This window comes from Mobula birostris, chromosome 2, assembly GCF_030028105.1.
Source record: "Mobula birostris isolate sMobBir1 chromosome 2, sMobBir1.hap1, whole genome shotgun sequence".
In the NCBI taxonomy this organism is placed as follows: Eukaryota; Metazoa; Chordata; class Chondrichthyes; order Myliobatiformes; family Myliobatidae; genus Mobula; species Mobula birostris.
In genome coordinates, this window is record NC_092371.1 from 55,758,258 (window position 1) to 55,785,214 (window position 26,957).

The following is a 26,957-nucleotide window of genomic DNA, read 5'->3' on the forward strand; positions in this document are numbered from 1 at the left end:
ACATAATATAGAAGAAAAAATAATAGTAAATAAATAAGAAAATCTTATTCAGTATACTTTATACTGTATATGTATATCAAATAGATTAAAAATTGTGGAAAAAACAGAAATACTATATATTAAAATAAGGTGAGGTAGTGTCCAAGGGTTCAATGTCCATTTAAGAATCAAATAGCAGAGAGGAAGAAGCTGTTCCTGAATCGCTGAGTGTGTTCCTTTAGGCTCCTGTAGCTCCTTCCTGATGGTAACAGTGAGAAAAGGGCATGCCTTGGGTGCTGGGGGTTCTTAATAATGGATGTTGCCTTTCTGAGACATCGCTCCTTGAAGATGTCCTGGGTACTTTGTAGGCTAGTACCCAAGATAGAGCTGACTAGATTTACAACCGTCTGCAGCTTCTTTCCGTCCTGTGCAATAGCCCACCCCCCCGCCCCCATACCAGACAGTGATGCAGCCTGTCAGAATGCTCTCCATGGTGCATCTATATTAGTTTTTGAGTGTATTTGTTGACATATCAAATCTCTTTAATCTTTTAATAAAGTATAGCCGCTGCCTTGCCTTCTTTATAACAACATCAATATGTTGGGACCAGCTTAGATCCTCAGCGATTTTGACACCCAGGAACTTGAAGCTGCTCACTCTCTCCACTTCTGATCCCTCTATGAGGATTGGTATGTGTTCCTTCATCTTACTCTTCTGGAAGTCCAGAATCAACTCTTTCGTCTTACTAACATTGAGTGCCAGGTTGTTGCTGCGGCACCACTCCACTAGTTGGCATATCTCACTCCTGTACGCCCTCTCGTCACCACCTGAGATTCTACCAACAATGATTGTATCGTCAGCAAATTTATAGATGGTTTTTGAACTATGCCTAGCCACACAGTCGTGTATATACAGAATAGAGCAGTGGGCTAAGCACATACCCCTGAGATGTACCAGTGTTGATCGTCAGTGAGGAGGAGTTGTTATCACCAAACTGCACAGATTGTGGTCTTCCAGTTGGGAAGTCAAGGATCCAATTGCAGAGGGAGGTACAGAGGCCCAGGTTCTGCAACTTCTCAATCAGGATTGTGGGAATGATAGAATTAAATGCTGAGCTATAGTCGAAGAACAGCATCCTGACATAGGTGTTTATGTTGTCCAGGTGGTCTAAAGCCGCGTAGAGAGCCATTGAGATTGCGTCTGCTGTTGACCTATTGTGGCAATAGGCAAACTGCAATGGGTCCAGGTTCTTGCTGAGGCAGGAGTTCAGTCTGGTTATGACCAACCTCTGAAAGCATTTTATCACTGTCGATGTGAGTGCTACTGGGCGACAGTCATTAAGGAAGCTCACGTTATTCTTCTTAGGCACTGGTATAACAGTTGCCTTTTTGAAGCAAGTGGGACCTTCCACCTGTAGTAGTGAGAGGTTGAAAATGTCCTTGAATACTCCTGCTAGTTAGTTGGCACAGGTTTTCAGAGCCTTACCAGGTAATCCATTGGGACCTTCGGTCTTGCAAGAGTTCACTCCCTTTAAAGACAGCCTAACATCGGCCTCTGAGACAGAGATCACTGGATCATCAGGTGCAGCAGGGATCTTCACAGCTGTAGTTGTGTTCTCCCTTTCAAAGCGTGCATAGATGGTGTTGAGTTCATCTGGTAGTGAAGCATCGCTGCCATTCATGCTATTGGGTTTCGCTTTTTTAGGAAGTAATGTCTTGCAAGCCCTGCCAGAGTTGTCGTGCATCTGATGTCGCTTCCAACCTCATTTGAAATTGTCTCTTCACCCTTGAAATAGCCCTCTGCAAATCATACATGGTTTTCTGGTACAGGCCTAGGTCGCCAGACTTGAATGCCACAGACCTAGCCTTCAGCAAATGACGTACCTCCTGGTTCATCCACAGCTTTTGGTTTGGGAATGTGCAGTAAGCCTTTGTAGGCACACACTCATCCACACAGATTTAATGAAGTCGGTAACAACTGCAGCATACTCATCCAGTTTCGAAGATGAATCCCTGAATACAGTCCAGTACACTGATTCAAAGCAGTCCTGTAGGTACTCCTGTGCTTCCCTTGTGCATACCTTCTTGGTCCTCACTGCTGGTGCTGCACTCTTTAGTCTCTGCCTAAACACAGGGAGTAGAAGTACAGCCAGGTGATCGGACTTCCCGAAGTGTGGGCCTGGAATAGCACGGTAGGTATTCTTGATGGCGGTGTAATAGTTGTCCAATGTGTTGTTTCCCCTGGTATTGCAAGTGATCTGTTGATGGTAGTTGCTTAGTGATTTTTTTAAGACTGGCCTGGTTAAAATCTCCCAATACAATGGTGAAGGTGTAAGGATGTGCTGTTTCATGCATATTGATCCCATTGCTCCGATCATTTAAAGCCTGATTGACATTGGCCTGAGGTGGAATGTACACTGCTACCAAAATGACTCTGGAGAACTCCCATGGTAGGTAAATAGGACGGCACTTAACTGCTAGATATCCCAGGTCTGGTGAGCAGAACCGGGACAGCATTAATATATTTGTGCACCAAGAAGAGTTGATCATGAGGCATACTCCTCCATCTCTGTTTTTGAGAGACTCTATAGATCTATCATGACGGTGTATAGTAAACCCGATCTGAATCACTGCATCCGGTATGGAAGGGATTAATCAGGATTCCATGAAACAAAGGACACACGTGGTCGTAATGTCCCTCTGATTCAGCACCCTAGCTCTGAGATCATCAATTTTATTCACCAGAGACTGCATGTTTGCCAGCCAGATAGTCGGTATTGGGAGTTTAAAACCCTGTTTCCTTAAACGCACTCGTAACCCCGATCTAAAGCCACGCTTCCTCCGTGGGTGCTTCCGTCAGCAGTCAGCATTGTTTCCATCAGTTTTAAGCAGTGATAGTTCATTTAAATGCATTAAGACATCTTTGTTGACTGTACTGACCTTGGAAGCAGTTGTGAATTTTAGCTGTATCAGGCTGAAACAAGAATACTTAATCGTATACATTGAGAGTATTGCTGCTACTTGAGTTGCCCCAGAAGTATAAAAAGAAGAACTAATGTTGGAAATAGCACAAGGATTGACTTTAATATTGTGATGAAATTTTCACCTCTTCTAGCTGGAGCTTCTTTTTATCATCTAGAAATACAGCCAAAACTAACTGATTTGTCCTTCTTTACACACTGCTTTCACTACAATCATACCTGTTTATGGAGAGTAATATAACTAAAAGAAATCCCAGTAGTGTCTTTTTAGGCCAATATGTTTGTTCAGTATCCAGACACTCAAACTTGCTTGAGCAGTTTCAAAGGATGTCATCACTACAGAAAGAGTCTGGATTATTCTGCCAACACTAATATCATGCTGAGCCTTAAAAGTTTCTTCCCAATCTAAAGGCATTAAACATTCCAGGATCAGATCCTGTGGTCACTTTAACAGAATGTGACAGACAGTTCCTCAGTTAATATCCCATACTATAGCTGGGAATGTTACCATTCACTGTTTAAATAACCATATGCCATATGCCAAAACATTATTGTTTGATTCTAAGAAATATCGTCCCTCATTTTTCAACATAAAAACTTAATTTTATCTCTGTACATTTTTTTTATCTATAAAGGATTAAACACTCTATTTCATCTCTATTCTCCTTCATTTCATATCTATTCAGCTATAGATCATCCGTGAACTTTTGGAGTTCCAGACAGGAATTTTCCATCTCCTCTTTCTCAAGTCTCCTGTGTAAATATGGATGTGGGAACATCCAAAACGGGTTTTGATCATTTTCCACCTACTGGATGAAGATGATCACAACATATTGCTGCAGACCATTTTGAACACTGGTCCTCTACAAAACGTGAGCCAGAAACCAAATCATAGCATGGGATATGACATATAAATCTAGAAAGGTCAATGTAAAACTACTGTTGCTTTTAGTGGAATCATATCTGTGGTGCTGCATTTGTTTCTCTTGGCTCCTTTTCAGAAATGACATCTAGCCATTGACAGTACAACAGAGTATGGTGGCGGGGTCACATCCTGTAAGTTAAGGAAATGATATACGTGGTGCGAACGAAGGTTGCTGAAAAATACTTTCAAGATAGGTTACATTCAAAGTGTTTTAAATTATGGAAAGCTTGGACAATAAGTGCCATGCAAATACAATTGAAGTACAAAAACTGAAAAATTAGTAGATGCCTTTAAAGGCAGTGAGTTACTCGGTTTGGTGCAGTTGAACAGGTCTTGCCTTTATCTTTGCAGAGTGAGCTGAAGTCAGCTAAAGTGTTGAAATCATGGATGACATACAAGTCACAGGAGACAATTTGAGTGAAGAGGCAATGGTTAAAATGAACACAGACCAAGTGTGTTAGTCTCTATTGAGCAGGATCAAGGTCTGTTGAACTGAGGGAGAGTCAGGTAAGTATCTATCTTAAAGTAAATCTACCTGACTAGTTCCCAAGCCAGAAAAGCACTGGCTCAGCCCTGCCCCTGGTAATTCTTGGCTCACAGGCAGTGTGAAAGAAGCCTTCAGCAATACAAGGGGTGATTGATAAGTTCGTGGCCTACAGCAGAAGGAGTCAATTTTAGAAAACCTAACACATTTATTTTTGAACATAGTCCCCTCCTACATGTACACACTTAGTCCAGTGGTCGTGGAGCATACGGATTCCTTCTTTGTAGAAGTGGTCCACAGCAGGGGTGATTGATAAACTCGTGGCCTAAGGTAGAAGGAGATGCGTTATTAACTTCAAACTTTCTGCATTATCACTCAAAGAGTTGAACTGCATATGCATGTAACCAGAGTGTCTTGGACCTCCAGGTAGTCCACAGCAGGGGTGATTGATAAGTTTGTGGCCTAAGGTAGAAGGAGATGAGTTATACAGCTCTTGATACATGCACGTGCAGTTCAACTCTGTGTGAAACTGCAGAAAATTTGAAGTTAATAACTCATCTCCTTTCACCTTAGGCCACGAACTTATCAATTACCCCTGCTGTGGACCACTTCTGGAGGTCCAAGATGCCGACTTCTACAAAGAAGGGATCCGTATGCTCCACGACTGCTGGAGTAAGTGTGTAAATGTAGGAAAGATAAATGTGTTAGGCTTTCTAAAATCGACTCCTTCTACCTTAGGCCACGAGCTTATCAATCACCCTCGTAGTATCCCACATGATACTGTAGGATTTTCTGAATAAAATGTGCAAGAGTTGTTTTATGTGCTTAACAGAAGCAGCCTTTTACTTCCATTATGAACAAAAACCCCAAAACAGTTGCCATTCACTGAATTCACACTCAATGGCTGTGTTTGTGATTATATAGAACAGTTTCTATTCTGAACAATATGACTCACCCATTACATTACCCTACAATACAGTCAAGCACCACTGAAAACTCCTGATGTGCAATCCAGTTACACACTGCACTTCACTGGATCTCATTACATAAACCTAGGGTCCTCTATGCATCAGTACTTCAGACTGAAGGGACCTACAACAAAAATCACACAACATGCCACAGAAATCAAGTCCCAGATTTCCATTGCCATTTGCTTTTTGTGGCTCAAAAACAGAACTCAGCTGCCCAATTTCTAGGCAAAGGAACTTGTATGTTTTTGCTGATATCAACAACTGGAAACTGAGGCTATTAGGAATGCACCAGGGGAATATAACCTGAATACGAGGTCTGGGCAGATCACCTCTGTTCCAAAGATAGTAATATGATCACTAAGGAACTGGAATTTCCAATCTCCAAAGACATACTGTCTGTAGGTTAATTGGTTATTGTAAATTGTCCAGTGATTCGGCAGGATTAAATTGGGGGTTGCTGGACAGTGTGGCTCGAAGTGATGGAAGGGCCTAGGTCATGATGTAACCCAATAAATAAATAGCCATGGAGAGCATTCTAACTGGCTGCATAACTGTCTGGTATGGGGCAGCGGAGGGGGGGGGCTACTGCACAAGATTGAAATAAGGTGCAAAAAGTTACAAACTTAGTCAGTTCCATCACAGGCACCAGCCTCCATAGTATCCAGGGCATCTTCAAGGAGTGATGCCTCAAAAAGGTGGCAATCATCATTAAGGACCCCCTTCACCTAGGACACGCCTTGTTTTCATTACTACCACCAGGAAAAAGGTACAGAAGCCTGAAGGCACAGACTCAATGATTCTGAAACAGCTTCTTCCCCTCTGCCATCCGATTTCTGAATGGACATTGAACCCTTGAATACTACCTCACTACTTTTTTATTTCTATTTTTGCACTACTTATTTAATATATGTACTTATTGTAGTTCACAGATACTTTTCTCTATTATTATGTTTTGCAGTGGTCCCCAACCACCGGGCCGTGAGGAAACGATATGCGTCAACTGCACCTTTCCTCATTCCCTGTCATGCCCGCTGTTGAGTTTGAATGCATGCAAGGTCATTACCCACGCGAGGTCATCAGTGGTCATTGACCTGCAACTACTCGATGAGTAAAAAACAAACGTTGCTTGAGAGTTTCTTTGGACGAGATGGTAGGGGACACAGAAGGCCTAACGATGATGATAATGCAGAGACAGCTGATGCTGAGACTCCAAAAAAAAAGAAAGCTTCCTTCAACAGAAAATACGACGAGTCGTACATAAAATATGGCTTTATTGCGACTGGTAACTTGCACCCTCCAAGCCCCCTGTGTGTGATATGTGGAGACAAGCTGTCTAATGAGGCAATGAAGCCCTCAAAACTGCTTCGGTACCTTGAGTCCAAGCACCCTGCACTTAAAGATAAACCTGTTGAGTTTTTTGAGCGGAAAAAATGTAAGCAAGCGGAACAGAAGGAGGTGCTAAGAGCCACCACCTCTACAAACGCTGCTGCTCTGAGAGCGTCGTAATTAGTGGCTAGGTGGCTAGCTGTGAGGCTAAGAAGCCTTTCACTGTTGGTGAAGAATTGATTCTGCCTGCTGCCAAGGACATGTGCCGTGAACTGTTGGGAGAAGCTGCAGCTAACAAGATGGCACAGGTTTCTCTTTCAGCTACCACAGTTTCAAGGAGAATCGATGACATAGCGGAGGGCATCGAAGCACAGCTGTTGGAAAGGCTTAATGAGTCTGGTTTCACTACCCGAGTCAAAGAGGTTGCTCCTGAATGCCAGTCTACACACTGTGTCACACACAGGGAAATGCTGGCTAGCCGAAAAATGTCACCTGAACTTAACAGCATATTGAGTGACGTTGTTGAAGTTATTAATCACATCAAAGCAAAAGCCCTTAACTCACATTTGTTTGAGCAGGAAATGGATGCAGAGCACAAACGCTTTCTCTTACACACTGAAGTCAGGTGGCTATCAAGGAGGAGAGCCCTGGCCAGAGTTTTTGAGATAAGAGAGAAGCTACAGAGATTTCTTTCAGGAAAAAAGTCACCACTGGCAGTACACTTCAGTGACGAGGAGTGGATAGCAAAACTTGCTTAGCTGTGTGATATCTTCAACCTGCTCAATGAACTGAATTTGTCACTTCAGGGGAGAATGACAGCTGTCTTCAAGTTGGCAGATGAAGTGTCTACTTTCACAGCCAAACTGGAACTGCGGGGACGGCGAAGGGACAGGGGTATATCTGACATGTTCCCAACATTAGCTGGGAATTTGGGAGAGACTGAGGCTCATAGCTGGTGTGCGAACACCTATCTTGCGCGGGAAGAAGATGAACTCCTCGAGCTTGCAAATGACGGTGGGCTGAAAAGTATGTTTGACATAACACCTCAGCCAGCATTCTGGATCAAAGTCAAGGCTGAGTATCCTGAGATAGCCACGAAAGCACTGAAAACATTGCTTCCATTTCCAACATCATATTCCTGCAAAGCAGAGTTTTCTGCAATGAATGCAATGAAAACTAAATTGTGGAATATTAAACCGGTCCGCGGTGCATAAAAGGTTGGGGACCCCTGATGTATTGCATTGTACTGCTGCCGCAGTCAACAAATTTCATGACCTATGCCGGTGACATTAAACTTGATTAGGATTCTGATTTATTACAATTTCCTTACACACTAGGAAATGAGTCACTGAAAAACAATACACGTCACAGTACTGCACAGATCTGATTTATTAATACAAAAGGCTTGATCAATCACCTCTTATTACCGCAAAGGTTCTAACTGGCAAAAATTTGAAATTTCTGCAGATTGAAGTAATAAACACAGGTGTGTGATGTAAACCCGCTCTGATGCCACATGTCGAAGCAATGAGTATACTTGCTGGCACTTTTAGTTTTCATTCCTCACAATTTAGTTTTGGTAAATTTTCAGTGAAAGTGCTGGATCATTAGTGGGGCCACTTGGCAAGCATCAGCATCTAGCGCTCCAAGGTCAGCAGGAAAGGTGCATGTATAGGATCCAACAATAAAAACACGACCAGATGTGGCAAGCCACAGATGCTAACTTACAAACGTTGTTTAGTATAGCTCATGGAAATTGCTGGCAAGGGATATTCTACCAAGGATATCTGCATCTCCAGCTGATAAAGCAGGCTTGTAAGAAAGAAACTGGTGTGGTGTGGTCCAATCAAGCACACCTACTCTCAGTATTGTCTTTCTACTTTGTCTCAACCTAGAAACACCATAAGATAAAATTCCCAAGAACATAAATAGGCCAGTTGGCACCTTGAGGGTGTTCTGCCATTCAGCGAGGACAGGAGGGTAATGCAGTAGTTAACATCATGCTTTACAGTGCTGGCTGTAAGACTGGGGTTCGATCCCTCCACAGTCTGTAAGGAGTTTGTACTTTCTCCCCGCGACCACGTAGGTTTCCTCTGGGTACTCTGATTTACTCCGTCATTCCAAAGTCGTACAACTTAATGTTAGTAATTTGTGGATATGCTCTGTTGGTGCTGGAAGCATGTTAACACTTGCAGACTGATTGAATTTGATGCAAACAACACTTCACTGCATGCTTTGATGTACGTGTGACAAATAAAGCTGGTCTTTACTTCTAATAAGATCATAGCCTATCCAATGTAGGTCTTAATAGCATTTTCTTGTTCTCTTCCCATATCTTCTGACTGCCTTGTAGTCCGTCTATGCCTTGAACAAATCCAATGACTCAGCTGCCACAGCTTTGTGGGGGCCAAAATTCTAAAGAAGCTCAACCCACGGCAGAAATTAATCTTAATCTCCATTTTAAATAGGCCAAATGTGAGTAAATAAACTAATGGATTTTCATGAGCATTGCTTGACAGTATGTGATTCTGGCATGTGATTTTAAATAGCTTTCAATTCATTGACTCTCAGAATAACAAAGTAACACCTCTCCTGTCCAGTCCTGACGAAGAGTCTTGGCCTGCAATGTCGACTATTTGTACCTCTTCATAGGCACTGCCTGATTCGCGGAGCTCCTCCAGTATTTTGTATGTTGTTCTGGATTTCCAGCACCTGCAGAGTCTCTGGTGCATATGATTTACTTCTCCTGTTATTTCCTTCTTATCTTCCTTTTGCATTATTGTAAAGATTGTTACCAAGTGGTGAGTTTCCTGTGGGAGATGTTCTTTCTAATTTAGCTGTCACCGTTCATTAAAATCCAGCAGTCACCAAGGGAACTGAGACAGGCATACATGTGAAAGATTACTGAAAAGAAAGTGTTAGGGGAAGTTCCATCTGAGAGAGTTATCCTGGAAAGGAGAGTAAGTGAGTGTCAGCATGTCATAGTAACTCAGTTTACAGATTACTAATTGGAGAGCTTTTCCCAAGTCAACACTTGGTTAAAGGGCTAGATGTTTGAATTTGTTGGTTCATTTGTGTTACAACATGCCAGAGGACATATGGTGTAATGCGTATACAGAAAAATAACACATTTTCCAGGGAGGCTAAAGCTACTAAACACCAAGGAGGCTGAGCTTAATTAAGAACATCCCAGCACTTGGAATAAATCAAACAGCAAATACTTTTTTAAAGAAGTCTTTAACTGCTTGGATGATTAAATTCACTCACAATCTCAATGATGTTTGCAAAAAGTTAAACGAGAATTGAAGTCTAACATGGAAAAAAAATACTAACCTGCAAAGATCACTCCATTTCTCTGTTTACAATTACTGTTTTAATTTCGGACTGGCTATACTTAACCACTGATGTCATTACTATTGTGAACAAGTAGTGTTTCTTGGAGTTTTCCAATAATTATTGAAATGAAAATATAGGGTTAGAATAAATAATTGGTTAAAAAATAAGACCTGACTTCTTATTGTCAAAAAACTGATTAATTTCTTGACAATTCAAACAATGGATGATTGCCATTTGTAATAAAGAGAAGATACATAAACATGAAAATCAAAAGGAACTGCAAAATATTAGAGGGCATTTCACCCATTACCTCTTCCTTTGCCACCATCTATGGATCAATACAGTCTTTTCAGGTAAAGCACTACAAAACAACACATTTCATGACATAGAGGTCAGTGATGATTCTGATTCTGACCTGCTGGGTATGCCATCCTGCTCTGTATTTTGCAATTCTCACATTCTTTACATCCCTACGTTCTCACTCTCTCACCGCTCCCATGAATTCATTGTTTTGATAACCGTGTTTACAGCTTCACCCTGGATGTACCCAATCAGAGACACCTCACCTCCACTTTACCTGCATCTTAACAAGCTTCTTTTCTCTCCTTTCAGTTCTGATAACGGGTCTTTCGCCTAAAAAGTTTATTTTGTTTCTCTTCCCACAGATACGGGTTGGCATACTGAGTATTTCCGGCACTTTCCGATTTCATTTTATGTTGTATTAAAATGTTAAGTCTATTCACTAATATTGCTATGGTAAGTGTTATTTTCAGTGCTTAACCCCATCCACTGCTTGATTATTTTTTAATAAAGGTGGAGTGAAGTTCTGATGGCGCCAAACAGCGTTTCCTTTTCTTGCATCTTCAGAAATAGCTCTATTTCTATCCTTGATATCTCATTTTCCCTTTTCAAGGTTCTTTTGAAGGCCCTGACCTGGAGTTACACTCTGACTTCAGTTCTTTGCAGGAATGGGACCTGTTCTCAGGGCCTCACAACTGGCTGCTTTTTCAGGACACGACCTTGAAGACCAGTACACTTTCAGGGTGCCAGATTTCTGTGGGTCTGGAGATGGGTTGATTCCAGGCCAGTGCCCTTGACTGAGGCATCGCAGGATAACACGGAACATCAGGAGCAGCGGATTAGCTGCAGTGGGTTGTGGGTCCAGAGAGCTGAGCCTTGGGGCCGACTCTCTGGGCGCAGAGCTTGGAAAAAGTGATGCAATAGACTTTTAATATAATAAATCAGCGAGTTGTTTGGTATGTCTCCCCTCTCATTGCGAAACAGGACACCTCTTTTTCCCTTATTAGGGAGAGACAGAGCTGTGGTAAGTCAAATTACCGGGTGAACGATAAGTCTTTGGAGTACTGCAAGACTGTCTATTTATTGATGCTTTGCTGCATGCTTGAGTGCTCAGTGGAGGGCGCCAATGCTCTTTTGCTAGTTGGGGGAGGTCATTGCTTTTCTGCTGCTTGTGGATGGGAGGGGGGAGCTGGGCAGGGTTTTGGGGTTCTAACATTTAACTGTCATTCATTCTTTGGAGCACTCCTCTGTTTTTGTGGATGTTTGCAACGAAAAAGAATTTCAGGATGGATATTATATACAATTCTCTGATATTAAAAGTACCTATTGAAACCTATTGACAACTACAGAATTTATGTGCTACTAAAGTACTAAAGTAATTTCTCTTGTAGAGAAGGGATTCGCAATCTTTTTTATGCCACCATTAACCATGGGGTCTGTGGATCACACGTTGTGAAACTCTGTTCTAAAGTACAGCTGGTTAATAAGTCAAGACAATTATATTTATTAGAATTTTCTGATATAGTTTTCATAAAATATTTATCATACTAAGCATTATCTATTCTTCATTGAAACCTGTAGATTGTACTTGAAATATATTAATAATCACTGTTAACACCATAAGACACAGGAGCAGAATTATGCTATTTAGCTGAACCAATACCAATTTATTATGTACCTTGGACAATGATGTGGGCCACAGCCTGGATGGAACCTTCAGTGTTGCTTGCATTACAGTTGTACTGCCCTTGATCTTCAAATGTGACGTTCTGCATGAAAAGTCCACCAGAGGAAGTGATGGTGTATCTTAGGTCGTCAGGAATTGGGGTGTTATTACCCTTGGTCCAGATGATGCGAGGTTGAGGATGGCCCGAGACACTACATTCAAGTGTAACGCTTTCCCCGACCAATACCTCAGTGTTTTGAGGCTGAATCACAAAAGTAGGCTTTGCTGGAAAAATATAAGTAAGATTGAATATCTTGATAAATTTGCCATGAATTAAGTTGTTCTTACTTATCAATCATTGAACACGCTGATATATTTTGGAACCAAGTTCTATACAAGATAATTCATTACATTGATGGAACTATGCTTAAATTCTAAATATTTTTGAAGTAAATCAGACATCCCACCCTGCAAAAACTCATTTCAGGGAGGTAGCACCATCAATTTGCGGGAGAGGTGGGATGTCTGAAATAGAGTACCTCCTTAGCAGCTAGCCAGCTAGTTTAAATAACGTTAGCTATGCTAATGAACGAAGGACACCTGTTAAACTCACCTCAACATGTCTTTTACAGTCTTAACCCACATGGGCAATAGAAAAGTCATTGTTGCAAACAGTGCAACAAACAACACCGTCATTATTTTTGACCCCTATTAGGCAGAAGTACACTTTAGTGTAGTCTGAGGTGACGTACGTTTTTATATTTTCTTTTTCTGGAACACTGTCCCATGGTGCTCTCCCTCTCTCTCTCTCTCTCTCTCTCTCTCTCTCTCTCTCTCGTGGTCACTCTCATTCTCTCTCTCGCTCTCGTGGTCTCTCTCACACTTGCTCTCTCTCTCTCACTCTCGTGGTCTCACTCGCACTCGCTGTCTCTGTCGTGGTCGCGCTCTCTCTCTCTCTCTCTCACGCTCTCTCTCTCTTGTTCGCTCTCAAAAAATTGACTTCCGGGACATTGTATATAATTTGCGGGCATCAAGGAGCCACTATGAATATGCGGGAGACTCCTGGAACTTCCGGGAGAGGTGGGATGTCTGGGTAAACTGTTATGTCATGTAGGTTATCAGGTAAGTTGTACGATAGTGGAGGGATAATGGAGCTTAGAAAAATAGAGGGCTATGGGTAGGCCTAGTAATTTCTAAGGTAGGGACATGTTTGGCACAACTTTGTAGGCCAAAGGGCCTGAATTGTGCTGTAGGTTTTCTATGTTTCTGTAGAATAGGGAACTCACTGGCGTCAGGCAGAGTATGAAAGATGATATACTGTATGGGAAGGAAGAAGCAATAACAAAAAATGAGGGAGAGGTTGAGAAAGGGGGAAGAGAAAAAAGATTGGGATACACATAAAAAGAAAAGCCTTACAGCCCAAAGCAGCAGAAATGGAATATTTCAGCATGGGATTAGATTTTGGAAAACTATTTGCAAGGAGATAACTTTGATTAAAAAAATTGAAGTCACCTCCTTTTTCTATTAAGTTCGATATTTTCTTAATTATGGACAATTGTATTAATTTTTCAAATGATAACCAGGCCAACAAAATATAATAACTAAAGTTCGAACAGATCGCAATTTTTGAAAATCTATATCCCTATCTACACAGGAGAGATATTTTGCCCCCACTTTTGACGAGTCTTTGACTTTAATTGATGAAGTTGCTATTTGCATTAGTTAAACCTTTTTATCACACCATCTGTAGGAATAAGCATTATTGCAAAAAGATGTGGACACAATATTTTGCAGTGGAATGTTTCAACCCCAACATATCTAAAAAAAATTGTAACATAGATTGTAATGCAATTCTGATACATTACATGTCTTCTGCACAGCTCTAATAGGTATCACACATTTCACTAAAATTAAATACACTGAAACTGATAATTAAACACCATATGATGTAATTAAAGATGGGAATAATACAGTTGAATAATAATTGCAAAACTGCTAATTTAGTAGTAGATATTTTATGTTTTAATATTAAATTCTGTCAATTTAAAATTCAATTCATTAATCATTAGGAAACCATGAGGCAAAGTCTGGATAGTGAGCTGAGTGTGACTAAACGTTCTGAATCTTTGTAAATGTCTGGCTTACTAATGCACATATATTCAAAGGTTATACATGGTAATGCTTCACCACAAGAAATAAGTGGTTTTCTCAAACTTTCTAGAGTAATTTTTGATAAAATATCTGTTTATAATTTAGATAGATTATGAAGACATGTAGTCCTCTTTTATTGTCATTTAGTAATTTAGTCATTCAGTAGTTTAATAGTACTGAATCATGACTTCTATTCCGTGTTCTCTCACAGCTTGAGTTTAACACAAATGATCTCACAGCAGCTAACTCAATAATCAAGTCTGTCAGCATTAGCTTCTCAAGCAGATGGAGCAAAGCAAACTTGTCGAAAGAAACTACCGGCAAAATGGAATCAGCAATGTTATTTTAAAGGCAACATTTATTCAAATATATTAAGAATATTTTATAAGCATTATCTTTTCTGATATTAAGCACTTATTTTTATGACAGCTGCGAAGGAATGAGAAACTTACACTACAACTCAATGCCACAGATTGTTAACTCTTCTTTAAATATGCTATTATAGTATAATCTTTTAATTTATACAGAGAATCTGTTATTTCAAATTGGAACAACAAAGGGAAATTTTCCATTAAAAATACCCCTTTGGTTGTTACAAAAAGTCATATAAAATGGCTATTGAGGCTGAAATTTATTAGAAAACTGTACAACCATGAAGGAAAAGGAAGAATTTGAAAGGATTCAGAGAAAAAGAGAAATTATTTCTGTCAATTCCACTTGAGAAGCTAGCACTGACACAGTAGATCTGCCCAGTGAGGAAATTTGGAACAACAAAAACAAACTGCTGGAGGAACTCAGCGGGTCGAGCAGCATCTGTGGAAGGGAAGGAATTGTCGACGTTTTGGGTTGCAACCCTGTATTAATTGAATTGAGTGTGTTTCACGACATACTGTTGGTGATACTAAAAGTGATTCTGATTCTGAGTTATAGGGAAAGGTTGGACAGGCTAGGACTTGGAGTATAGAGACTAAGAGGTGATATTTTAGAGGTGTATAAAATCATGTGCAGCTTTGATAGGGTGAATGTACTCAGTCTTTCTCCCATGGCTGGGGAATCAAGAACTAGAGGGCTTAAGCTTAAGATGAGAGGGGAAAGATTTAATACTTGAGGGGCAGCATATTTTTTACACAAATTGTGTAAATTGTGCATGTGGAATGAGTTGCCGTAGGAACAGATTGAGGCAGATACAAGAACAAAATTTAGAAGACAGTTGGATAGGTAACATGGATAGGAAAGGTATAGAAGGTCATGGGCCAAATGCTGACAAATGGGACTAGCTTGGATGGGGCATCCTGGTCAGTATGGACCAATTGGGCCAAAGGACCTGTTTCGATGCTGTATATCTCTACAATGCTCAGATTGTTTACTGCTCCAGATTCTAGCATCTACACCTCTTGTGTCTCCTCTGAGAAAATTTGTATAGTTCAAAAATACCCCCACCCCCAAATACAGCAAATAAATAAAATACACTCTTGTTCGTAATAATTCTTTTTTGAATCCTTACATGGCGTGCCAAAATACCGGAGGATCACTTCATTTGTCTTCACCTCTCCAGCGACATTTTTGGCCATGCACTGATAGGCACCCTGGTCTGACTCTTTTATGTCCTGAATCATCAGCGTGCCATCTTCTAATAGGTTCACACGATGATCATCTTTCATATCGATCTCATTACTGGTGAACATAAAAAGGAAATGATGAACCAACATGAAAACTTGTTTTGTCAGAATTCTTATAACCAGTTGGGATTAGCATGGCAACAAGTCATCTAACTTGGGAACAAACTATCTTAACTTGGGACCAAATTAACCCTTTTCATCATCTCTGAGTCTAATTCCTGAATGTTCATACCAAACAACGTACTTTCACTGATATACTTCAGTACTTCAAGAAGTCCACTACGCTTGGCAATGGTCAAAAGTGTTGGCCTTCCTAGAAATTCTCAGACACAGTAAATAAATGATAAAATATTTGGGAAAGTTGACCAAATAGAAAAATTATTTACATTAATTTAGTTGCAGTCTACGTGAACAAAGCTTGCTTATTTGGGGTTAAATTCTATAACCAAGCAGATCCTGCATATTACAATAAGAAATAATTCTGAGGAAATATTACCGACTGTCCTAAAGGGAAAATCTACTTATTCATACAGAAAGATCAATGTGAGGTATTTATCAAGCTGCGAGGAAAAGCTCCTTTCCACTTACAGGCAATATGTACCCAAGGATACAAATTACATTATCGGCTTTCTCCACAGAATTTCAGCAGAGTAGGTATTTTTCGAGGGTTCAGTAAACTCAGAATAACTCTTCACTAAAAATTGGAATCATTAGTTTGGGGTGTATGGCCTTGTGAGGAATAAATTAGGCACAGAAGGACCCATCAGAACGTGAGGGGGTTGTGTCAATCAATGAGCAATGGCATGATCTTTTTTTGTATTATAAAAATAGGGGTTTGCGGGAAATTTGAGCAGGTTTTGTAAATAATCTGCACAGAGTTTTGATCAGCCTGTCCAGACACGGATTGAGTTGTGTCCGGAATAGAAGTTAGAGCTAGTTACATACGAGTTGAATTTACATTTGTTATAGATCGTGTAGAATACCAAAGCTGCAGCAGCACAGTGCACCTTATTATAGGTTTTAACTTTTTTATCATAAAATTCCTTTGTGCTTTCTTGTTATAGTTCTCATAATATAGTTAGTAGTTTTTTTTTACATTACAACAGCAGTAGTGTTAATTATTTCAAAATAAAACTTTCTGCTACACTATGAGTTCTGATGAGCTTTACCCTACTCAGATCAGACAGGTAACAGATCTCAGGGAGTACTTTCTGTAGGATTATATTAAGATTACAGTTGAACAGAGGAAATGAAACAAATTCTTTCTCAAAACTACTTTATAACATCTCCACCAACTCTGGAGAATCTCTCACCCATGATCATACAAAATGGAGCAGGAGCATTCACAGATGGCATTTAGAATCTCGAGTCATCTGCTGGAACACACAAAACCCAGTGTAAACAGCAGAAGGACTGAATTACCTCTCAAACATATTGTATAAATGGAAGATCTTTCTTTGGAACATTTTGCATTGAAATCAAATTTTCTGTTGGCTCAAAAATAATTAACTAAGTATCACTGGAATCTAATTTTATAGGCAATTATATGGTTCAAAAAGACAAGTAGGGTAAATAAATGAACCAAAGGAGTCGCTTAGCAACTGTTGCCTCTTTTACTATCTGAAATTTTTAGCATCTTATGTCTCTCAGGATGGCCAGAGCAATTTGCATCTAATTAAAATGTAATAATTAGACTGTTGCTTGGGTAAACATGGCAAATGAAATGCTCACAGCAAGTTCTAATAAATAACAAATTATTTCACAATTAAATGATCAAATAATCTGCAGTACTAACTCAAACAGAAACAGACGTATGTGAGATGTGTGTTGGCTTGCCTTTTTGCAGTTGTTGAATTTGTAACAATATCACTAAATGGAATTTTTACAATGCATTTGTCTGTTTAGTGAAGGGCTGGCAAGCCCAGCACTTCGCCGCCGAATCCTCCAAGATCATCTTCTGATCAAGGGTCCAAACCGTGGAGCAGGACAAGACGTGCTCACGCTTCTTCTTCCAAAAGGTGCACAGGTGGAGCTCTGTGATCCACAACCTTAAGGAAGAGGACGGCTCAGTCGCGTCCTTGCAGACCGACATACTGAGGATCTGCAAGTCCTTCTGTGCCGGTCTGTACGACAAAAAGGCCACAGAATCCACAGCCTCCCGCAACTTCCTGTCGTCTATCACGCAGGTCTTAGACGATGGCAAGCGGGAGAGTCTGGATCAGCCACTGACCCTGGACGAGCTGACAGGCTCCATCCGTTCCTTTGGGTCGGGTAAGACTCCCGGAAGCGACGGCTTACCGGCTGAGTTGTACTCGGCTCTGTGGAACTGGATGGGCCCAGACCTGCTGGAGGTGTACAACGCTATGCTTCTGGCCGGCAGTATGTCTGAGTCCATGAGGAAGGGCATCATCACCCTCATCTACAAGCAGAAGGGGGAAAGGGAGGACATTAGAAATTGGAGACCCATCTCTCTCCTGAATGTGGATTACAAGATCCAACAGGGACAAGTCTGCGCTAGGACAGGTGATTCACCCAGACCAAACCTGTGCTGTTCCAGGCAGGAAGATCTCAGACAGCCTCGCGCTGCTGAGGGACACCATTGCCTACGTGCAGGACAGCGAGGTGGACGCCTGCCTGGTCAGCTTGGACCAGGAGAAAGCCTTCGATATCGCACACGTAAATGGCGGACGTGCTCTCCAAAATGGGATTTGGGGAGGGAATCCGGAACTGGATTAGACTGCTCTACACAGACATCCGTAGTGCAGTCCAGGTCAACGGGTGGGAAACAGACAGCTTCCCCATCAGGTCTGGAGTCAGGCAGGGCTGTCCCCTCTCCCCTGTCTTGTTTGTCTGCTGCATAGAACCCTTTGCGGAAGCCATCAGGAGGGATGAGGGCATAAGAGGGGTGACGCTGCCAGGCAGTGGAGGGACCCAAGTGAAAACCTCCCTGTACATGGACGACGTCACCGTCCTCTGCTCTGATCCAAGGTCAGTTCGCAGGTTGATTGGCACCTGCGAACAGTTCGAGCTAGCGTCGGGGGCCAGGGTCAACTGCACGAAGAGTGAAGCCATGCTCTTTGGCAACTGGCCCGACCGATCCAGCATCCCCTTCACCATCAGGTCTGACCACGTGAAGGTGTTGAGGATCTGGTTCGGAGGGGCCAAGGCGTGCAACAAGAACTGGCAGGAGCGGACTGCCAAGGTGAAACAGAAACTGGGACTGAGGGGAGGGTGCTCCCTGTCGATAACGGGCAAGAACCTGGTCATCAGGTGTGAGGTGCTCTCAGGGCTGCTGTACTTGGCGCAGGTCTGGCCCGTCCCCTGCTCCTACAGCTCGGAAATCACCCGAGCTGTCTTCAGATTCGTCTGGGGATCTAAGATGGAGCGGGTGAGACAGACCGTCATGCACAAGTCCCTGGACAACGGGGGCAAGAACGTCCCCAATGTCGCCCTCACCCTGATGGCCAGCTTCCTATGTGGCTGCATCAGGTTATGTGTAGAACCCAGGTATGTGGGCACCAAGTACCACTATGTGCCTATGTTCTACCTGTTGCCCTGGCTACGAAGGATGGGTCTGGCCCCACTCCCGTGCAACGCCCCAGTCAGCTGGTCATTGCCGGCATACCTGTCCTACATAGCAAAGTTCTTTCAGGAGAACGCCTTTGACCACAGGGCCATCAGGCAGTGGTCGGCATGTAATGTCCTGCAGGTACTGCAGGAGAAGGACATGATGGACACAGTGCGGTGGTTCCCTGAGCAGACCGGCCAGTTCATCTGGCAAAATGCCTCATCGCCAGATCTCACCAACAGGCACCAAGACCTCGCCTGGCTGGCGGTGAGAAGGGCCCTCCCAGTCACAGCCCTCCTGTACGCCCGGAACATTGTCTCTGCACCCCACTGCCCACGGGAGGACTGCAGTGAGGAGGGGTCTGTGACCCACCTCTTTGCACACTGCTAGTTCGCAAAGAGGGTGTGGAGGAGGATGGATAGGCTAGTGTCATGTTTCATCCCCAGCAGCTGTGTAACAGAGGACTCTCTGATCTACGGGCTGTTCCCAGGGACGCACACGGAGACAAACATCCGGTGCTGCTGGCAGATCATCAACTCGGTGAAAGACGCTCTTTGGTCGGCCCGAAACTTGATGATCTACCAGCACATGGAGACGTCCGTGGGAGAATGCTGCTGACTGGCACGTTCTCGGCTGCAGGAGTATGTGCTGAGGGACGCACTGAAACTCGGTGCAGCCACCGCAAGGGCCCGGTGGGGAAGGACCACAGTATAGGTTTCTCCACCTGTGGGAGTGGGAGGGGTCGGGGTGGGCGGGGAGTATACCCCTCAACAATGATGTGGTAAGCTGAACTACTGGAGTGCCACGTGGGTGGCGAAAATACGGATATGTACTGACTATAATGGAAACGTATGTAAAGGATGAAAAGTTATTGAATGGTTTATTGTATATATTTATTTTTGAATAAAGTATATTTTGAAATAAAAAAAAGAACATCCAAATGAAAAATAAAAGAGGTAAATAAAATTTTTTTAAATCCAAAATTGCTATAAATTGAAGAGCATTTTTAATAATACCTAAGGAATCGATAGCCATATAAAATTATCAATTAGACCACAGTTCTCAGGAGATCAGTAGCACTGCTTAAAACAGCATTGTGTACCTCCTTAGCACACTTTAATGAAAACAGCTATTTCCTAATATGAATGAGACAGAAAATCCTCCAGATTAACCTTTGTAAAACTGGCTGCAATAAGGAGCTCTGCAAACAACCAGCTGATTCCAGTCAATTCAGCATACTTGTGGTGGACTTTGCTGTGACCCCATTGTTCTGCTTGACCAAAATGTTAGAATCTTTGAATGTATGTTTCAAAATCAAAATCATTTCATTGCAACAAAAATTATCTTTCTCTATTTTGATAACATTGCTCTCTTCCTCCTCTCCCTAACACTCCAACTTTCTCAAAACTAATGCCCCAGTTTGTATTCCCTGGTGTGCTAACAACAGCATGTCGTACATGCCAATAGTAACACAAATGCTCTAGAACATTTGCAAAACTACTGAACCCCACCTTACCTTCTTATCTTTGGATAATCTTCAATCAGAATTTTCAGATCTGTGTGATATTTATTCCTGATCAATGCGATCTACTCACTCACCCATATATATTTTGCTAATTTAATACAATTTCTACTCTTCTTGCAGCAATGAAATACGCAGTTGTTTAGATTTTGCAGTTTTAGAAGGTTTAATACATCCGATGGAATCTTTCAAATTACAATGAAAGGGGCATTGTCCCTATAGTTCAGAAAGAAATTAATCCCATTGAGATCCTTGGTGTCCACATTTCTGAGGATCTCACCTGGTCCCTGAACTCCTCCATCCTGATCAAAAAGGCGCAACAGCGCCTTTATTTCCTGCGGAGCATCAAGAAAGCTCATTTCCGTCCCAGGATACTGACGGACATTTACTGCTGTCCCATTGAGAGCATACTCACCAACTGCATCTCAGTGTGCTGTGGCAATTGTCCCGTATTGGACTGCAAAGCACTCCAGCGTGTGGTGAAAACTGCCCAGCAGATTATCGGCACCCAATTGCCCATCACTGAGAATATCTACCATAAATGCTGCCTGGGCATTGCAAAAAGCATTATCAATGATGCACCTCACCCTAACCATGGACTTTTTACTCTCCTCCCATCCAGTAGGCGCTACAGGAGCCTCCGCTCCTGTACCAGCAAGCACAGGAAGAGCATCTTTTCTGAGGCTGTGACCCTGCTGAACCTCACATCACAACGCTAAGCAGTATTGCACCCATATTGTACTGTCTCAATTCTTTTATATTTGTGTGCTGTAGCACTTACTTTTTATTCACAGTTATTTTGTAAATAACACTATACTTTGCATTTCTGGTTAGATGCTAACTGCGTTTCATTGGCTTTGTATCTGTACTCGGCATAATGACAATAAAGTTGAATCTAATCTAATCTAATCTACAGTAAATGAAAGACCAACCATTAGGTAGAATGATAACATTAATTATCCATCCAATGCATGAGTGTAAGAGCAGCTTTGGCGACTTTTAGTTGTGTTAATACAGTAGTGAGAGTAATCTTAATGCTATTTTTGAAAGCAACACACACAAAATGCTGGAGAAACTCAGCAGGTTAGGCAGCTTCTACAGAAGTGAATAAACAATTGACGTATCTGGCTGAGATCCCTCTTCAGGACTGGAAAGGAAGGGGAAAGATGGCAGAATCAAAAGGTGGGGAGCAAGGAAGATAATAGAGGTGAAGCTAAGTGGGTAGGGAAGGGAAAGGGCTGGAGAGAAAGCAATCTGATAGGAGAAGAGAGTGGATCACAGGAGAAAGGGAAGGAGGAGGGACCTAGTGGGAGGTGATAGGCAGGTGAGAAGTACAGGGCCATATTGGGGAATAGAAGAAGAGGAGGGGAAGAGAATGTTTTTTTTAACTAGAATGGTAATATCAGGTTGGAGGCTACCCAGACGGAATATAAGGTCTTGCTCCTTCACACTGAGGGTGTGGCAAAAGACGGGGCCATGGACGACTGACATATCGGAAAGGGAATAGGAATCAGAATTAAAATGTTCGGCCACTGGGAATTCTGTTTTTGGCGGCTGGAGCGGAGATGCTCGGTGAAGTGGTCCTCCAGTTTATGATGGGCCTTACCAATGTAGAGAACGTCAGACCGGCAGCACTCAACACAACAGACGACCCCAGCAGATTTGCAGGTGAAGTGAGTGGGAGGACTGTTTGGGGTCCTGAATGGAGGTGAATAGGCAGGAGTAGCTGTTTGGTCACTTGCAGGCTTATGTGCCAGGAGAGAGATTAGTGAGGAGGAACAAATGGACAAGGGAATCATGGAAGGAGTGATCCCTGCAGAAAGTGGAGAGAGAAGGGAAGGTAAAGGTACATTTGGTGGTAGGATCCTTTTGGAGATGGCGTAAGTCGTGCAGAATGATGTGTTGGATGGCCTGATGAAGAGTCTCGGCCCAAAATGTTGACTGTTTACTCTTTTCCATAGATGCTGCCTGGCCTGCTGAGTTCCTCCAACAGTTTGTGTGTGTTGTTCAATGCAGAGGCTTAAAGGATGGTTAGTAATGACAAGAGAAACTCTATCACTGTCAAGATGGCAGGAAAATTGGGTGAGCGCAGATGTTCAGGAAATGGTGAAGATGCAGCTGCAGATACAGGAGATCTTCGTTCTTTGAAGAAGGATTGCATCTCTGATGTCCGGAAAGGAAAGTGAATCCTGGGAACAGGTGCAGTGGAGACGAAGGAAATGAGCAAAGTGAATAGCATTTTTACAGGAGGCAGGGTGGGAAGAGGTATTGTCAAGATAACCATGGGAATTGGTAGGTTTATAAAAGATGTTGGTAGACAGTTTGTCTCCAGAGATGGAGACAGAGAGTTCAGGAAAGGGGAGGGAGGTGTCAGAAATGGATCAAGTGCATTTAAGGGCAGGGTGGAAGTTGGAGGCAAAGTTGACAAAATTGATGAGCTGTGTGTGGGTGCATGAAGCAGCACCAATGCAGTCATCAACGTAGCGGAGGAAGTGTTGGGGTTCTTTTGAAAGTCCCATGAAAATCAAGATTTTCGTTTGTGAGATTTACAGAACAACGTTGATGGATCTTCACGTATGATGCCTACTTTGTTAGTTTCAGCTCAGTGTTCTCCACTGACTTGTTACAAGTGTTATTGTATTTGCCAATATTTAGCCTGCCAGCTCCGATCTAGCCTCCAAGCCCATAAATGGGCTTATCAAAATATAAGCAACACTATTCCAGCTATAGAGAAGTGTTGCTCTTGAATGAATGGTTGCTGCAATGATGGAAAGAAAGTAAGAGAATTTTCCCTCACAGTTAGATGTAATTGAACAGGCTAGTGAGGAATGGGACCTTTCAGAGGCACACCCTCTTTGTACAACAGGTGCATTTTGATTGGTCAGGCTAGGGCCTGAGGTTCCAGGCAGGATTACATCAAAGACATTACCGAAGAACTAATACTACATGAACACAATCCAGAAATGCTGTTTTTTGGGGGGAATGAAGGGTGGATATAGTGTTTGCGCTTGCTTGACTCCTTCCTGTGGGCTGAAAGAAAAACGGAAGAAATCTTCTCTGCTTGTGTATTCAGCTTTGGAGATCTTCCGATGAGAAGAGTGAGCAGCAAACTGTGAGATGAAGTAGACATCAGCAATAGCAACCTGGAATGATGCTGAGGCTATGAACTGGAGAGCGACCATGATTCTGACCTCCATGGCCAAAGCAGTCAAGTCACAATAGGTCACATGTTTATAGATAAGGTCATAGGAAGTCACAGATGTCAGTGAGGACAAAGAATGCAGTTCAAGCCACACTTTTGAAGAAACAATATTAGTAAAGACTCATTGCTCTGTGAGTAAATACGTCTATTGTTTTTCAGGTAAGTGTGGCTAAAAATCATGCAGGGGACTAATTTTAGGTATCGTACTGCTGAAGATGCCGTCTGGAGAAAATTTCTTTCTTTCTTTATTAATCTTTTTATTGATTTAAAAGGAGCATGAATACAATCAAGAGGAGAATTATCTCAAATATATATATCAGTAACAATATAAACTAAGATTAAGATAGACATTGTCAAAATCATAGATATTACTAAACTAATATAAAATATATAATGAAAAAATGAAAATAGCAATTCTTCTCTTAGCAGTTTATGAAGAGAAAAGAAAAAACTTTGAGTTTTAAATGAAGAGAAAAAAATTCCACTACGCGATATAAAAAAAGAACAAAACCAAAAAATAAGGGACTGGGCAGTCCATTTTGAGGATACGACCAAAAAAAAAAGAAAAAAAAGACTTTCTGATCAAATCTAAAACTTTGAAAAATAAGATTCAAAGAGTGATATATCAAATTAAATGAAAATATTGGATAAAAGGTTGCCAGAATTTAAAGGATGTATCAAATGTCCAACTTCTTATTTTCTCTAAACAGGACATAATGGAGGAGAGCCAATAAAAGACCGTAGGTGAATTAGAATCCTTCCACTTCAATAAAATGGCTCTCCTAGCCAATAAGGTCAAAAAGGTTATCATACGTTGAGCGGAAACAGGAATATTTCCTGCTTCTGATGGGATAATCCCAAAAATTGCCGTAAGCAAATTTGGTTGTAGATCCAGGTCAAAAACTTTGGATAGTATTTTAAAAATATCTCATTTTCAGTTTAATTTACTGAATACTCATTTTTTTAAAGATATCTTCAAATTAGATATTTCATTAGCCCTTTAATACCACATTTTCCTGAACAACCGGATAAAAATGTTGTAGACTTGTTTCTTCAAATGAACCCCTTGGGGAAAGGTTTAATTTCTTATTCATGTCAAATTTATGAATCTCAGATGAGTCCCTTATGATAAAATTAAAACTGCTTGGGAGCATGACTTAGGTTTTTCTTTGTCCGACGAGGTTTGGGATTCAATTCTTAAGTCAGTCAATTCAATTTCTTTATGTGCTCGTCATTGCCTTTTGCAGTTTAAAGTTATCCACAGGGCTCATATGTCTAAAACCAAATTGGCAAATTTCTATCCTGATATTAGTCCCTGGTGTGACAAATGCAAAGGTGGTGAGGCTTCCCTTATTCATATGTATTGGGCCTGTGCTACATTGGAAAAATTTTGGAAAGATGTTTTTTTAACTTTATCTTCTATATTAAATTGTCATTTGGAACCTGATCCTTTGGTCGCTCTTTTCGGTATTTCTCGAGACTCTGACAAACATTTGATCCCGGCTAAACCACGAACATCGTGTTTTGTCTCTCTTTTAGCTAGACGTGCAGTACTCCTTAAGTGGAGAGATACAGTTCCCCCTATCCATGTTCAATGGCTTAGGGATATTATGTCTTGTTTAGATCTTGAAAAGATTTACTATTCACTTTTTAATTCGGACATAAAGTTCCACAAGGTGTGGGGACCTTTTCTTGAATATTTTCATAAATCTCACCTAGACTGACAGGTGTATTTTTTTTTCTACCCTTGATAGTCAGATCCCGCATTTCCTGTTTTCTTTGATTCTTTGACTAGGTGGCAGGCTGCTTTTTTAAAATTATTATTCATTTCTCTTTTTACTACAATATATAGTTCTGGGGTGATAAAAGTTTATCTCAAATGTCTTTTCAAATATTTGTATTTATAATATAATGGTTGGCTTGGAGTTGGATAGTAGGTTGGTTGGGTGCTTTCCTTTCTAATTTTTCATTTTTAATATGGGTGACTTGCTCATTTGTTAAGATATGTATTATTACTATTTTTGTCTGTATTGCAATGATCCTTCTATTTATACTATTGATTTCTTTCTTCTACGCTGTAGTTTGTAGAAAATCATAAATATTTTAAAAAGTCTCTCCAAAAGTTATCTAGCTTTATACAAGACCAATACATATGAGCTAGAGTGGCCAGCTCAGTATTACATCTGTCACAAATAGGATTGATATTGGAGAAAATACGCACTAGTTTATCCTTTGATATATGGGCCCGATGCACTACCTTGAACTGTATCAAGGAATGACAGGCACAAATAGATGAGAAAATTTCAATCTGATGCAATGATGTGCATCAAGTGAAAATTCTCCTAAGGAATCAGGAGTTCAATTTCCTAGTGGACCGTGACACACCCGGAAATGAACCAACATTCTTCTACATCATATTAGGATAATTTTCAAATGCACAATGCCATTTTTTTGTTAAATTGCATTGATGTATTTCTGAAACATTTTGAAATTACAATAATTTTATGCATTCTTTACTGGAGGCAATTTATAATTTTTGCTCAGCATTTGTAATGACTCCACGGTTGTGTCAGATTCTCTCCCCGGGTACTCACTTATTGTGCAACCAGATGATGTTGGGCTTCGGATTGCCCTCTGCCCGGCAGGTGAAGTAAACTGTATTTCCCAGTGAAACGTCTACATCCTGTGGCTCAGAAGTAATACGAGGCCTTTCTATAGGAAGCAAGGGCAACAGTGAGTTCAAATTGCTTTTTTTTCCCCCAAGCAGGAAAAATAACAGAAATTATTTTAAAGGTTGACACTAACTAGTACTGTGCTAAGATTGTGTCAATGGAAGTAACTGGCATTCCATAATCCCTCCAGCCTAAAATAACTAATCTTCCCTTATGAATCTGAACCATCAATCTCTGACATTAGCAGTGTTATCAC

General features: G+C 41.4%; 1 protein-coding gene across 3 annotated transcripts in view; it reads right to left on the reverse strand.

Annotated features, from left to right (window-relative positions):
- Positions 1-26,957, reverse strand: part of LOC140186793 (peroxidasin homolog) — a 271,446-nt gene that overhangs the window by 64,967 nt on the left and 179,522 nt on the right. For all 3 annotated transcript variants that reach the window (XM_072241373.1, XM_072241381.1, XM_072241390.1), the window contains exons 8-10: positions 26,624-26,741; positions 15,623-15,792; positions 11,980-12,252 (exon numbers count right to left, since the gene is read on the reverse strand). In XM_072241373.1, the coding sequence (XP_072097474.1) occupies positions 11,980-12,252; positions 15,623-15,792; positions 26,624-26,741 (561 nt within the window). The remainder of the gene's footprint in view (positions 1-11,979; positions 12,253-15,622; positions 15,793-26,623; positions 26,742-26,957) is intronic.